This window comes from Gobius niger (genome assembly GCF_951799975.1).
Source record: "Gobius niger genome assembly, chromosome: 9".
NCBI lineage: Eukaryota > Metazoa > Chordata > Actinopteri > Gobiiformes > Gobiidae > Gobius > Gobius niger.
In genome coordinates, this window is record NC_136860.1 from 1,988,414 (window position 1) to 2,003,198 (window position 14,785).

At 44.2% G+C, this 14,785-nt stretch overlaps 1 protein-coding gene across 1 annotated transcript in view; it reads left to right on the forward strand.

Moving 5' to 3' along the window:
- The window catches only part of LOC306968393 (obscurin-like), a gene marked incomplete at its 5' end in the record, with an annotated part of 80,097 nt that overhangs the window by 39,367 nt on the left and 25,945 nt on the right, over positions 1–14,785 (forward strand). Inside the window, 6 exons of the mRNA XM_079563739.1 lie at positions 249–524; positions 2,470–2,745; positions 4,682–4,951; positions 8,313–8,579; positions 10,047–10,313; positions 10,380–10,646. Coding sequence (XP_079419865.1) covers positions 249–524; positions 2,470–2,745; positions 4,682–4,951; positions 8,313–8,579; positions 10,047–10,313; positions 10,380–10,646 — 1,623 coding nt within the window. The remainder of the gene's footprint in view (positions 1–248; positions 525–2,469; positions 2,746–4,681; positions 4,952–8,312; positions 8,580–10,046; positions 10,314–10,379; positions 10,647–14,785) is intronic.

Below are 14,785 nucleotides of genomic sequence, written 5' to 3' on the forward strand. Positions count from 1 at the left end.
ATGTGGCTGAGTCCATGATCACTCCCAGATTTCAAACCTGATTTTTTTGTTTTAGAGAGAGAGACTCAAGGTGACTGATGACACTTTTATGTTTTCCATCATAAGTTGTTGGAAATTAATCTGATTCATTCCATCGTCTTTCCTCTGGGCTTAACCGTGGGACAGATGTTCTCGAGGAAACCGTGTCACCACATGTTTTGAAGCTCATAAATCCTGTCATGTGTCTCTGATGCGATGTGTGTCCGCAGAGCCGCCCGTGAGGATCGTGGGGAAACCCGAGGGCCGGACGGAGAAGCAGTTCGTGCTCTCCGACGACATCGTGCTGGTCTGCGAGCTGTCGAGGGCCAACGCCGCGGTCACGTGGTCCAAAGACGGCCGCCCGATCGAGGACGGCGAGCGCGTCTGCAGCGAGGAGCAGGGCGTCTTCAGGTCGCTGGTGGTCCTGAGCGCCGTGAGGGAGGACTCCGGAGAGTACAGCTGCGACACGGGCGACGACTGCATGAGCTTCTACATCACTGTCAGAGGTGAGAAGCTTCCAAGTAATGATCAGGGAAACGTTTGAGTCGTATCAGCCCTCGCTCCAACTCACATTATCACATGACGTTCTGGAACTGGTAACTTAGTGCTGGGGTGATTTTCTTCCTTACGAAAAGTTCAGTAAGGTCAAAGGAATCCCTGCTCTTCAGAGTCCAGACCTGAGCCATGTTGAGAATCTGTGTGATGTTGGAGAAGCTTCTCGCCGAGGTTCGAGTCCATCGTCAATAAAAGATCTCGGTGAAAACTTAATGCGACGCTGGACGGAAATAAACCTTGTGACATTGCAGGAGCTCATCCAAACAATGCCACAGAGAACGCGCTGCAGTCAAAGCTAAAGGTGGTCAGTGAGGTGAGCGTGACCTTTTCACGGAGGAGACTTCCAGCTGGACATTTGTCTATTGCTCATAATTAACGTTTAGCTAAATGGAATCCGACAAAACGTGCCTTAAATTATGTTCCAAAGAGCCAACGATCTGTGCACGGCGAACTTCCTGTGTGCTAGTGTTTATTTTATGCATCATTATTCAACAATTTATTTTATGCTATTTTACCATTTGTTATTGTCAGTTAAATGTCATCCTGAAGCTTCAAGGCTCCATTTGCAGAAGTTTCCTTCAATGAGTGAACTTTTTTTTTGCACATTTCACAGCAACGTAATGTTTCTTTAAAGCCGACAAGGCAAACTCTCCTTGGAAACAGTTTTTACCATAGACATAAGAAGTCGTAGACTCCTGCTGTTCACTCCTCGTGTTCATTCGATGGGGAATCCATGATGGATTTACAGGCTCCTCCTACCCTGCTCCATTTGAAATTGGCAAAACTGTAAACTCGGCCCTCAGGGGGCGTGTCGTTCAGTCGTAACCGTGCCTTTAGCGCTGATGCTAACGGTCTGTCAATCAAAGTCAGGCCCTCATTAATATACGAGATTTCTAAAATGTATCTTACAAAAACCTGCCTGGTTTCTTTAATTACTGTATATCTAACCCAGCGTTATCACTGGAGCAGTATCTCGCTGTAGGAAGTTTAACCTTACTGGAAACCAGCCAAAATAGTTGTTTAAAGCGATCAATGTGATCTGGTGTAAGACTAGGTTTTTCTGCTGCTGCTTGATGGAGGTGCTGCAGGCCCCCTGCGTCCCGAAACGTGCTACCCGCTGCCATTGGTTGTAACACTACAGGAAGTTAGCATCATATTGCTATGCTACATTCTATGCACAAAGCCTATAACCCATAGAAAAGAAAAGGAGAAGCGACGTTCGATCCTAACGATCCCACCTTCGCTCTGTCCGATCCCGTCAGATCTCGGAACCTAAGCAGGAAAGGCCTGGTCGGTACTTGGATGGGAGACCGAGACACCAGGAAGAATGTAGTGAGTGAGTGGTTGGTGGTGCGAGGGGCCGATGGCGCAGACTGGGTGCCTCGCTTTTGTCAGTCTACCCCTGGGCAGCTGTGGCTACAACAGTAGCACTGTACCACCGAGTATGGAGTGACTGAGTAATGACAGTATAATACTTTGAGAAACTTGGTAAAACAGGCTTGTATGCAAGATGCAAGTTTGCCATTTTATGCTCACTACTGCCACCTCAGGTCATACGTGTAACTGCAGCTTCTATATCAAGCTCGTGCATGACGGCGCTTCAGACCCGAAGTAGCACCTTTCTGAGTGACAGTGCAGGATTTTAGAGGCCGTTGTGGTGAACAGGTCTGAGCTCATTCTATACATTAGGACATGGAGGAACATGTGGGGGAGGAAAATACTTAATTTTAACCTTTTTAAACTCCATATAGTGCCTTTAACATGAACACAAACAGTGAGCAATTCTGATAATCTGTTAAATCTGAGTGTAGTCCTGCTCTGTGCTCTGACTGCTCTGGGTTTCTGAAGAGGCTTGAGGAAAGTGAGGTCTGACGTCTGCGTTTCTCGTTCCTGCAGAGCCCCCGGTGAAGATCGTGGGTAACTCGGGCGCTCCGGAGCACCACCTGCTGTTGGCCGGAGAGGACCTGGTGTTGGAGTGCGAGGTGTCCCGTCCCGACGCGGTGGTGCAGTGGCTGAGGAACGGAGAGGCGCTTCAGCCGGACGAGCGCGTGCAGATGGAGAGCTTCGACGTGGTCAGGAAGTTCGTGCTGTCCAACCTGCAGCCGGCGGACTCCGGGGAGTACACCTGCGACGCCGCGGACGACAAGATGATCACCGTCGTGGAGGTGCAAGGTGAGTCCGGGTCTCCGACAGTGGCCGGGTCTCCGACAGGGGCCGGGTCTCCGACAGTGGCCGGGTCTCCGACAGAGGCCGGGTCTCCGACAGGGGCCGGGTCTCCGACAGGGGCCGGGTCTCCGACAGGGGCCGGGTCTCCGACAGTGGCCGGGTCTCCGACAGTGGCCGGGTCTCCGACAGTGGCCGGGTCTCCGACAGGGGCCGGGTCTCCGACAGAGGCCGGGTCTCCGACAGTGGCCGGGTCTCCGACAGGGGCCGGGTCTCCGACAGTGGCCGGGTCTCCGACAGTGGCCGGGTCTCCGACAGGGGCCGGGTCTCCGACAGGGGCCGGGTCTCCGACAGGGGCCGGGTCTCCGACAGGGGCCGGGTCTCCGACAGGGGCCGGGTCTCCGACAGGGGCCGGGTGTCCGACAGGGGCCGGGTCTCCGACAGGGGCCGGGCCTCCGACAGAGGCCCGGTTCGAGGCTGGCGGAGGCAAATTAAAGCCGGTCTCTAAAACAGGCCAGGGCTAATATTAGAAACTATAGTGGAAGAAATAATCCCCATGTTAGGAATTTGTCTCATACTGGTGTAAATGAAAACTCACGTAACAAACGAGAACCCGGGCCGAGGGGGGGACGCTGCGGAGGAGCTGATCCGAGCGTAACTTTGACACAGATTTAGCCACTTTTCAAACCTCCTGTGACTATATTTGGAAACAGGGCAAATGTTTATGACCCTCCAGGGATTTAATAAAGTCTCCATCGCGTCTTCAAAGCACGTCCAGCTGCTCCGTGTGCAGGTCAGTCCCACGCCTCAAAATAACTCCTCCCATCAGCGCGAGCGTCTCGTCTTCTCTCGGGTCAGTCTCATGATCGATCACAAACACTAAACTCGCCTTTTACACGAGAGAACAACAAATAATTCGGTCCGCGGTAAAAACAAAACAGAAACCTGCAGTGACACTGATGTCAAAGCTCCGCTAACAGCAACGAAACACTTCCTGTTGTCCCGACAAAATAAAAGGCGTCAATGTTCCAGCCGCTGGGAGAGGGTTTGAAATGTTAATAAATTAACCTAATATTTTAGGTTCAAATGGACACAAATCTCGTTTTTCTTCATTTTCCTGTTCGTCCGTTTTGCTCAAATAGAAATAAAGGCCTGTCTCTAATTGTGGCCTGGTTCCAATAAAGGCCTGGTCCCAGATGCCCTTGAGTAAATAAAGGCCCCGGCCTATATTAGAGCATTTACGGTATTCATCTTTTTATTATTTTACACTTTAGTAGAATTAAATCCGATGTGTGTGAAAAGAGACTAATCATCTCATTGCAAAACATTTTTATTGTGGATTAGCTGGTACTTTATTGTTAGCATTACCGTGAAAGTGAGTCGAAAATGTTTGTTTGGAAAGTTAGGAACGAGTTTGGAAACCTGTAGGAGAAGATAATTGAACCTCAGTCACCTGTGCTGACAGAGAAGACGTTGAACTTTGTGCTGTTTTATGTTTCATGTGGATAGGCCCAGGAACAACAGAGATATTAACCATAAACTATTCCAAAAACATCAATATTTTCATGGTTATCATTAGTTACAACCTCAGTTTCAAGAGTTTTAATCATTATTAGGTTGTGTCATGTGAACACAACATAATAATGATTCAAATTCCACAAACTATAAAGGGTATAGGGCATTTAAAATGTTTATATCATGGACTGGACTGGGTAGATTGAGTTGAGGATGTTTCCGTTCTATCTTCTGAAGCGTCTTCATGCTCCTCTCCAGAATCTTCTGTGTTTCACATTAGCCCAAGAGAAGCTTCTGTTCGAAGCCAAACTTCCTCAGCTCAGTCCACCCAGAAGCTCTGTGATGGATAAGTCCTGAACGACTAATAAGTCTTCGCCCTCTGTGTTGAAGCCTTAATGGGCCATAAAGTCCTCCCCCCGTGTTCCCCCAGAGCCTCCTGCGACCTTCATCAACAAGCCCCCGGGTCCCTGCACCCTCACGGCGTTCGAGGGCGAGAGCCTGACCCTGAGCGCGGAGCTGAGCCGAGAGCAGAACGTGCGCTGGCTGAAGGACGGAGGCCTCCTCAACGCGGAGAACATCCACATCTCCAGCTCAGGACGGGCCCAGCGCCTGACCCTGCACCCCCTGCAGCTCGGGGACAGCGGGGAGTACGTGTGCGAGGCCCCCCACGACCACATGGGCTTCAGCGTGCGGGTCAAAGGTGAGGCTTCCAGGGGGGGTACTGTATCCTTAGTAGTTCTAATCTTTTGTGGATCATTTATTCTTAATCTTGGTTTTACAAAATGTCAAGCAAATTTAGTCGACCAAATCTGTAATATATTTTATTAACCAGTCGTGTTATGGGCTTTAAGGTCCTTTGTTCCTGCGATGATGAGTTTGTTTTCATGTCACATTGTTTCATCAGGAGTTGAATCAAAACAGGAAAAAAACAGCAGAATTTGTTGCAGTTTTAGTCTCGTCCCTTCTGTTTTTGAATTGATTTTTGTTCAGTTATAAAATGCACATGAGACTGGCAGACTGGTGCGTCTTGTTTCATAGTGTGTTGTCGCAACGCAAACCAGACTTGTGATACAACGACAGTTACAACCCTGGCTCCGGCACACAGGGGAGATACGACCGGTCACTGCTCGGATCTGGCATCGCTGATCTGGCAACGCTCACAAAGAAGAAACAGAACTCGGGGCAGAGCAGCAGCTGCTGTGGCCATTAGAGCCGCTCCTTTGCATGTGGCCCCCGGGTGCTGCGGTTTCCCCCATCACCCAAAAACATTCAGAAATACCCTCGCGTGGCATCCGGAATGATACCCCTCTGTGTATTCTGTACGCAGGGATATCAGTCAGATATCAGTCAGATATCAGTCAGATACCGCCACTGCCAAACTCTAAAGGATTCGTGCAATCAGAATATGTTCGAATATTATGGCAGAACCACTAATTACACCGCTGACCGCCCTTCGCTGATTAGTTTACTCCGCCTCCTGTTTGCCTGCGTATGTTCCAAGCAACCTAATCCCTCTGCTCAGTACCGTTGTCCAAGACCCTGCATGAGGTTGGGTGATTGGTCACGGAGCAGCAGTGAATGATGGGTCAGATGTAGAGGGCCCATTTCCCAAAGTGGGGTCCGGGGCCTCAGAAGCACTGCAGGGCAGGGGGGCCCAATGTCTTCAAAACAAGTACATTAAAGCAGTACTAAGTAACTTGATTACCTTAATAAATCCTTTCCATAGTCCCTCTGGGGGTAATACAAGTGTTAATGGGATGATTGGGGGGTCCTTCATCTCCCCCTGGTGTCTCTGGCAAAAAAAAAAAAAAGAACAACTTTGCTGCCTCCAGGTCGGAGTCAATACACCAACCAATACACACTAATGGAATCACAAAGAAGAAGCTAACAGGCAAACGGGCAAAGCTAACTGCGGGCTAGCACCATTTAAACAGTATTTACAGCCAAGTGTGAGTGAAAACAATGATCTCCATTGTGTAATTGGATGAACAATATCCCTCTGTGCCTTTGTCTTTTCTGTCAGTGTAGGATTTACTCTCACGGACGATTAATGAGGAAAAAACACAACATGTACGACACCTGCAGTGGCGCTTATGCAACCATAGGCGCCATTTAGCCATTTAGTAAATTCCTCGAAATGGGCCCCAAGAGATTTTTGGATCGATAAGGGGGCCGCGATGTTCCGGACTTTGGGAATGGCTCCTCTCCACTATAAAGACATGAAGTATACTACATACACAATTTAACAAACTATCTTTTCATTGCTTAAAGAGAACTCACTAAGTTCTAGGCACTTCCATCAGAGTGTGCACGGGTTATCTTTATCTAATATTTTACTTGTCAAATATATTTTACTGTTATTAGGAATAATTCAGAAAGTGTTTGGTTGGTTTAAAATGTGTTATTCATAGATAGTACTGGTAACATTAGATTTCTCATGTTTCCATGTGTACTGGGCCACTCTTGTCCGGGAGAAGCTCCGCTAGTCACAAATGAAATACTCCTTCCTAATGTGCTGACATCCCAAAACGCATCTAATCCCAAAGATGTTTTTGTCTATTTTGTTCCTACTTAATTCCACAATTCAAGCCGGTTTTCTCCAACCTGGCGCTGGGCTGGAGGTCAGAGACTGGAGCTCACTCTGGGAACGTTCCCCAAGTAAGACTCTGGACTGACTAGAGAAATACGAGTGGGACACAGCTCTTATCTGGCAACGCTGACCTGGCAACGCTGACCTGGCAAAGCGGCACATGTTTCCATAGGGCAAAACTCTGTGATCAACGCAGAGAGACTCTGAGCTGAAAGAAAATCCTCCCCGAGGCCTGTCCGGCTCAAGCTTTACCACAATACTCTGATTTCCAAGAGCCGACTGTATTAGATTAAAATACATTAGCTGAGCTTTGGCCACATGTGGTCCCGGTTCACTTTGTGTTCTCAGATTTGTTTTTTGCTTCTGTTGTTACATTGCTTTGAACAGATTCGGACACTTCTGATCATTTCTGTGGAAACCAATTTAATTGAGCAAAACCAGAGACTTTTAAACCCTGTCTGACCAGCTTTCTAAACTGTATATTGAAGTAGCCTTTTTAAGCAAAAATGTTTTTCCAATTCCAAAGTTCTGCTTAAAGTGATAGTCTATAAGATTGTAAGGGGAGGGAGAGAGTGAAATTTAAAGTTAATCAAGTTCCTCCCCTCTGCTCTCCCGCTGCTTGGACCAGAAAGTCACTCCAAGTTTTCAAAATGAGAAGATAGATACAGACGGCATCTCTGCAAATGCCCATATATGGTCATGTTTGAAAACAGTTCAGGGGGAAAACAATTTGAAGAAAAATCTAAACTTTATCATTATTCAAAACCCGCTTTAACAAATGCTGAATTATGAATCTAGTTTTCTACTAAATAAAAATACAAAGACATGGAGAGGAGCAAAGTGGTTCAACAGCCCATAGATACAAAAATAATGGAGAATGCTAACATGATGCTTCATGCTAGCATCGTGCTAATGCTACAACTGTCGTTTTTTTTTGCTTCTACTGAACAATTTTCTTATGAATAAACATCCATATGGACCTGATTTAGACTTGACTGTATTTGTATGTGATAAATAAGTTTGTATTTCGCCAGATAATGACTAAAAAGAGTGAAAAATTGTGTTTCCCAAAAGATTGTTATCCCCCTCATTTTAACTTACAGGTTATCACTTTAAAGGCTATGCACCTGTTTATTCTCACTTTCAAACAAAACAAATGGAGCTTGAAAGGTTAAATTGTTAGTTGCGATCCAAAGTCATCAGAACTTTCCCAAACACTTTTGAAATGCTCATTGTGCTTCAGTGCTGCCTCCAAGTTTACAATTGCAATTTTTGCAAACACAATATTCTACAAGGGGGTGAAATGTTTTCACTCTACGTTGGATAAAAATCAGCCTTAAAACAGAAAAATGTTTGTACAGCACTTTTAGTATAAAACCTGTCACCGAAACACTTAATAAACAATGTAACTGTATAAGAAAACAGTTCCAGGCTCAAGCAGCGCCCCTGTCTCGTCCCCCTCTGTCCTCAGAGATGAAGACGAAGTTCGCTCGTCCGCTGGAGAGTACGGTGGCCCTGAAGGGACAAAGCCTGACGCTCCAGTGTGAATTGAACAAAGCCAAAGTGGACGTGCAGTGGCTGAAGGACGGCCAGGAGGTGGCGCTGTGCCGCAGGTTCACCATCCGGGCGCACGGACACGAGAGGAGCTTCACGATCCACCAGGTTTCAGAGGAGGACGGAGGAGAATACAGCTGTGAGTCCACGGACGACCGGACCACGGCGACCGTCACTGTGCAGGGTGAGCGAGGGGGGGCACGGGGGGGGAAGGTTCACACTTTAACAGAGGCGCCATGTTTACGAACAGAGCTTAAAGTGGTTCATTTTATAATTTTGTATTTAATAAGTACAAAGTAATGGTAACTCTTTATAATAACTACACCTTATTTAGCCTTAATAAATGATTAATTAACCCATCCATCCATTTTCTTCCGCTTTATCCGGGGCCGGGATCAATTAACATTTAATTAATTAATTGAGTTACTCTACTGTAAGTGTGACTTACACTTAATAACTACTAAACTACTACAGTTCATACCTAGCTCACAATGAATAGTTCTTCACATATTTCATATTTATAGTTAAGTAGTTATTAAGTGTTAGGCACACGTAGCTAATCAAATCAAAACAACTTTATTCATCCCAATGGGCAATTCTGTTCACTGCTCTCTGGTCATAAAAAACAGTAAATGGAGACACATACAACCATATACAGACGTCATGAACTGTAAGTGCATCAGGACACTAAAAATGAGGGAACTAATGAGTTATGATAAATTAAGCGATAACGCATCATTTATTAAGGCTAAACAATGTGTACTAGTTATTACAAAATGATACCAAAGTAATTACTGTGACAATGTTGATACCACATGTACGTCTATTATCTTCTAATTTAATACATTTATTTTACAGGGGCACTGCAGTTCATCATAGTACAACACAACATAGCTCAGCTGGAAAATATACCATGTTTCTCTGTAGTATTCTTTTGTTCTTTTCCTGCCTAAGAAAAAATATAGTGGCCCTATTTCTATTACCATGATCATGCAGTTTCCATCAAATTCCCAGGCTGTTACTCTCTAAGGCAGGGGTAGGCAACGTAAGGCCCGGGGGCCAAATCCGGCCCTCCAGCACAGAACCTCTGGCCCCCGATATGATTTTGAGAAATATCATTATGCAAATAAGGGATGAAATACCTGTTTAAGTACTCTAAAAATGCGAGAAAGACTGTTTTCTATAGTGTATTTTTTAAATGTCTTTGCAGAACATCCCACTTGGTCATATATAATGTAAAACAGTGATTCTCAACTGGTGGGTCGGGATGCAAAAGTGGGTCGCGAGCCTACAGGGAACTTTATTTGCAATATTTTCCATCTGAAACAACACGGAAACACACTGGAGTCTGTTCAAATTAATATTATTGGGTTGTTTTGATCATAATTTCAGCCTTAAAAGCAATGTTCAATAAAAACATGTGTAGTAGATACAATATTTTAAAAGATATATGACAAATTGCAGTTTTATTTGGGTCGCAGCTTGTCATCAACCACTGATGTAAAACAGAAAATGGTAGAAAATGGTTCTTAACTTTAGGCTACAATTGTGAGGTTCGGCCCTTGGTGTTTTGGCGATGATGAAAATCGGCCCTCCGTGATGCAAACTTGCCTACCCCTGCTCTAAGGTTTCTGACATTTATTTGGTGTAGACCCTCGTGTGGTGGAGTTCGTCGCCGGCCTCAGAAACGTGACGGTGAGAGAGGGCGAGGACGCGGTGTTTAAGTGCGTGGTGTCTCCGGAGGACACGGAGCTGGCCTGGCAGATCAACGGGCAGCCGCCGCCGAGCCAGCGCGCCACAGTCACCAAGAACGGCACCTGCCACACCCTGCGCCTCAGCAACTGCTCTGTGGGCGACTCCGGACGGGTGAGCGCCGACGCCGAGGGGCAGGTGTCCCGGGCCGAGCTGCGAGTGCAAGGTGAGCGACCAGCCTCTGCGGTGATGTCATGTTAGCTGAGGTTACTGAAGTCTTGTTTCCCTCCAGAGCAACAGGTGGTGTTCACGAGGCCGATGCGTGCGGTGACGGCGGAGGAGTTTGGAGAGGCGCTGCTGGAGGTGGAGGTGAGCGAGGACTCGGGGGAGGTGCAGTGGATGAGGCAGGGCGTGCTGCTCCACGCCGGGCCCAAGTACAGCCTCCTGAAGTCGGGCCGGACCCACAGCCTGAGGGTCCACACTCTGGCTCTATCGGACAGCGGCCGCTACAGCTGCGAGACGCTCCACGACCGGACGCAGGCGCAGCTCACCGTCCAGCGTGAGTGTTTACGCTCACACGGAGGAGCGAGAGTTTCAAACCACTTTATAAGAAATATGCAACAATACATCCACAAAAGTACAAAGAGCCGGCTCTTTTGAATAGAGATGCACCAATCCGATACTGGTATTAGACATCGGAACAAATCCTGGAAGATATTGTTATGGGTTCCAAATATCCGATACTGCACCAATACCTGTTCTGGCTCACACCGTCCTATAATCACAACTTTCACCAACTAAATCTAAGTGATTATGGGCGTGCTGCGTCATCAGTGAACCATTCTGGGATCAATAAAGTCCTGCCTTATTGTGAAGATCTGATACTCTCGAGAATTCAAGTTTTAACCTCTGGCCTGGACGGGGCCTTTCTTTGTGGAGTTTGCATGTTCTCCCTGCGTTTTCCCATACCACTAAAACATGTACAATAGGCCAGGGTGAATGACAGTGTGTTTGAGAGTGTGACGCCATAACATGACTGTATGTATCCATGTATGTTCATGAACATGCCCTGTCCCGACATAAATAAACAAAAATAAACAAATAATCAAACAAATAAATAAATTATAAACAAACGAGTAACCAGCAAGCTACTGCTCGTGTAAAATGGACTCTCATGTTGGGTAATGGTTAACGATCAGTGTTTGTTTCGCCAGTAATAATGAGAATTAGTCACGTTGATACTTACATACATACGTTGAAACTCATGTACCAGTTCAATTAACTATTTTCGAAAAAATGTAAAGTAGCACATCAGTAGTTCATATATCCAGACCCAAATACTCACATATTTCTTTATTGGGTTACAACATAGAGTTGTTGTGTTTTGGATTCATACTTTGAACACTTTGGCCCCCCATGGACTGAATGACAATTTTAGTTTAAACTGTTTTCTTGGTTAAACGTGCAGGTTCTCATTGTCTACATAGAGCACTGTGAGTTGATTGGTTCACCTGCAATTGGGTCCCATGTGCACCTGGTAGACACCAAGGCTATATAAGTCTGAACATCCATCCTGATTGTAAACGCTCTGAGGAAGGCTTATGCTGGAACGCGTTAGCATTTACTCTATTTTGTAACCAAATAAAGAAATATGTGAGTATTTCTGTCTGGATATATGAGCTACTGATGTGCTACTCTTTACATTTTTTAAATGTATCATTTTTTTGGGCTTCCTGGATACATCAATTTCTATTGTTCCTTTGAAATAAACCAGTAAACACACAATGATACAGGTACAAACAGGTTCATGTCAGGCTCCTGGCTAGCTCGCCACAGATGTGAAGGATGTTTATTGGAGTCCAGTGATCCTTCTTTAATGATTTCCCTTTACAGTTTATTTGCAGAAACCCCCTTGATATGTGACATCCTGTTTGAAGAAAAGACTTTATTGATCTCACAAACTGAGAAATGTGCTTAATACAAAAGAGGGCGATTCACATTCACTCACAACAGCTGCTTGAAAGTCTCGTGGTATCGGTTAATCTCAGATATCGGTAGATACTCAGCCCCAGTATCGGTATTGGAAGCAAAAAAGCTGGATGGGGGCATCTCTACGTTAAACAGTCGGCCTCATGTTTCCTGTTTCCTGGTTTGGTGGATTCCGCTGTAGTAACTTGTGTGTTATTAGCGCAGTTCGTCTCCACTACTCTTGTAATTGTGTCCGGTCTCCTCTCTCTCTGTTATGAGCTCGCGCCGTCTCGCGTTGCTGCTATATTTACTCTGGCTTTCAGCTGGAGCTTGTTGTCATCGAGTCTCCAAAATAAACAGTCCTTTCATTTCCAGCCGAGCCGTGTCTGCGTCAGGAAAAAGGCGTAAACCCCAGACTTAATTTATTAAAAGCTCGAGGCCTATTGTTTTCAGCGACTGAAAGATAAGCCTCACTCTGGAACTCATATCAAAGCGCTGAAATCCAGTGGGGGGTTAATAGTTCTCTCACTGGTTTGTGTTTGGTAATGAGCGAGAGCGAGCGCCGGCTCTTTGGAAAACCATTTTGGTCAAATCGTACAAGCGGTGAGTTCTTCTGCACGTTTCAAACCAAGATCAAGTCTGCAAACAACAAAGCGAACATCTGTGAGTGTATGAAGGCGTTTGAATGGATTAAAGGGAGGAGGATCTGGAGCAGAAGGTCTCAAACTTTTCAACATTCGTCCTTCCAAATCAGGCCGAGATACAGATCCAATCAGGACTGAACGGAGTCTAGAAAGAGTCTAAAAGAAATCTCAAAGAAGTTAAATTGTGTCTGTAATAGTGTTGGGAGCCACCATTACACAACAATGACAAGCCATGACCCAAATAACAAAATATACTAGGGCTGAAAGGACTAATCGATTAATCGACGACTAATCGATTATTGAAATAGTCGACAACTATTTTAGTAATCGATTAATCGTTTTCTGGCTCACACAGACTAAAATGGAGCAAAAATGACACAAAAAATGTAGTATTTTTGATGAAAACCTACTTTGATTTTATATTTAGGGTCTGTAGTGTTTTGTACATTGTAAATTTCATGAATAGAACCTCCAACAAACATTTCCCTTCAGTTTACTCCATCAACACATCCTCAAACAGCGCCACTTAAGCTATAATGTGATAAAAAAAATTGAAAAAATAACATTTTCCTACACCATTCACAGCCAAGGGACTAATCGATTAATCGTAAAAATAATCGATAGATTAATCGATTACAAAATAATCGTTAGTTGCAGCCCTAATATATATACTGTATTTTCCTCGTAACATGGAGAAAAAGCTCTAAATAATTGATTATGTGAGATTTATCCAGGAAGTAACTGAACTTTTTTTTTTTTAACATTTTGGAAAAGTTTTGAAAAAAATTGGGTCAGTTTTGAAATTTTAGAAAATATTGAAGACATTTAAAAAAAAAAATGGATTGTGGAAAAACAAATTTGAAAATTTTGGAAAATTTTGGAAAATCTTGAAAACATTTTGAAAAAATCTGGAACTGTTTTTAAAATGTCCTCCAACATTTCTGTGTGTCTCCCTGGTCTTTCCCACGCGTATTCATTCACAAATACTGACATGTATGACAAGACACTGTAATCCAAATATGGTCATTTCCTGTTTGGGAAACAGCAGCGGCTAAAGACGGGAGACAAAGAGACTAAACTTTCTGCACTTTAGAGGCTCCATCAGACTCCACACTTTACAGACTCCACATCTGGAAGCTTTTTTCACATGGATTTTTCAATAATTAATTGATCCCTAAGATATCTAATGGATATATTTCTATGATTGAAACCTGTTGTGCAATAATAGTTTAACTATATAGGCTATTTGAGAGATTAAAACAAAATACGTCAAAGTAAAGACTTAATCTCCACCTGAACCGAGCGCAGTTTCTCCAGTTTGGTTTTGGTGGAAAAAAGTCTCAAAACGCAACAAAAAAGTGGCAAAAGAGCGACAAAAACGTGATGGAAACACAACAATAAGGCACAGAAAAAAGAGATGAAAATGCAACAAAAGTAAGACGGAAAAATCCCAGAAACACTTAAAAAATGTGACGACATTAAAGTGATGATCAGTTTTTGTAGGTCTTAGCTTTCAAATGAGCCGTTACTCTGGCCTGGGCTGTAAACTCCAGTTGAGAAGCTTTTAGATTTGGATAAAACTGAACAGGAGAAAACGAGCTTGATCAAGTTGGATAATATCGGCCTGTATCGGCTATCTTCATATCGGTATCGGACCCAAACATCCATATCGGCCTTAACCTCTTAACTCCCCCCTGAACCGAGAGGATCTTTTTTCTCACGTCATCAGATTTTTTTTTCCATCATTTTTTTGTTGGGTATTCAACTCATTTTTGTCTTTTTTGTTGTTGTCATTTTTTGTCACATTTTTGTCATTTTTTATGTCAATTTTCTATCACATTTTTGTCATTTTCTTTGTCATTTTTTGTCAAATTTTTGTCACATTTTGTCACAATTTTTGTCCTTTTTTTGGTCAATTTTTTATCACATTTTTGTCACATTTTGTCACATTTTTGTAATTTTTTTGACAAATTTTTATCACATTTTTGTGATTTTTTTTGTCCCATTTTTGTACTTTTTTCTTCATTTTTATTGTCACATTTTGTCACACTTTTGTAATTTTTTGTCACATTTTTTATCACATTTT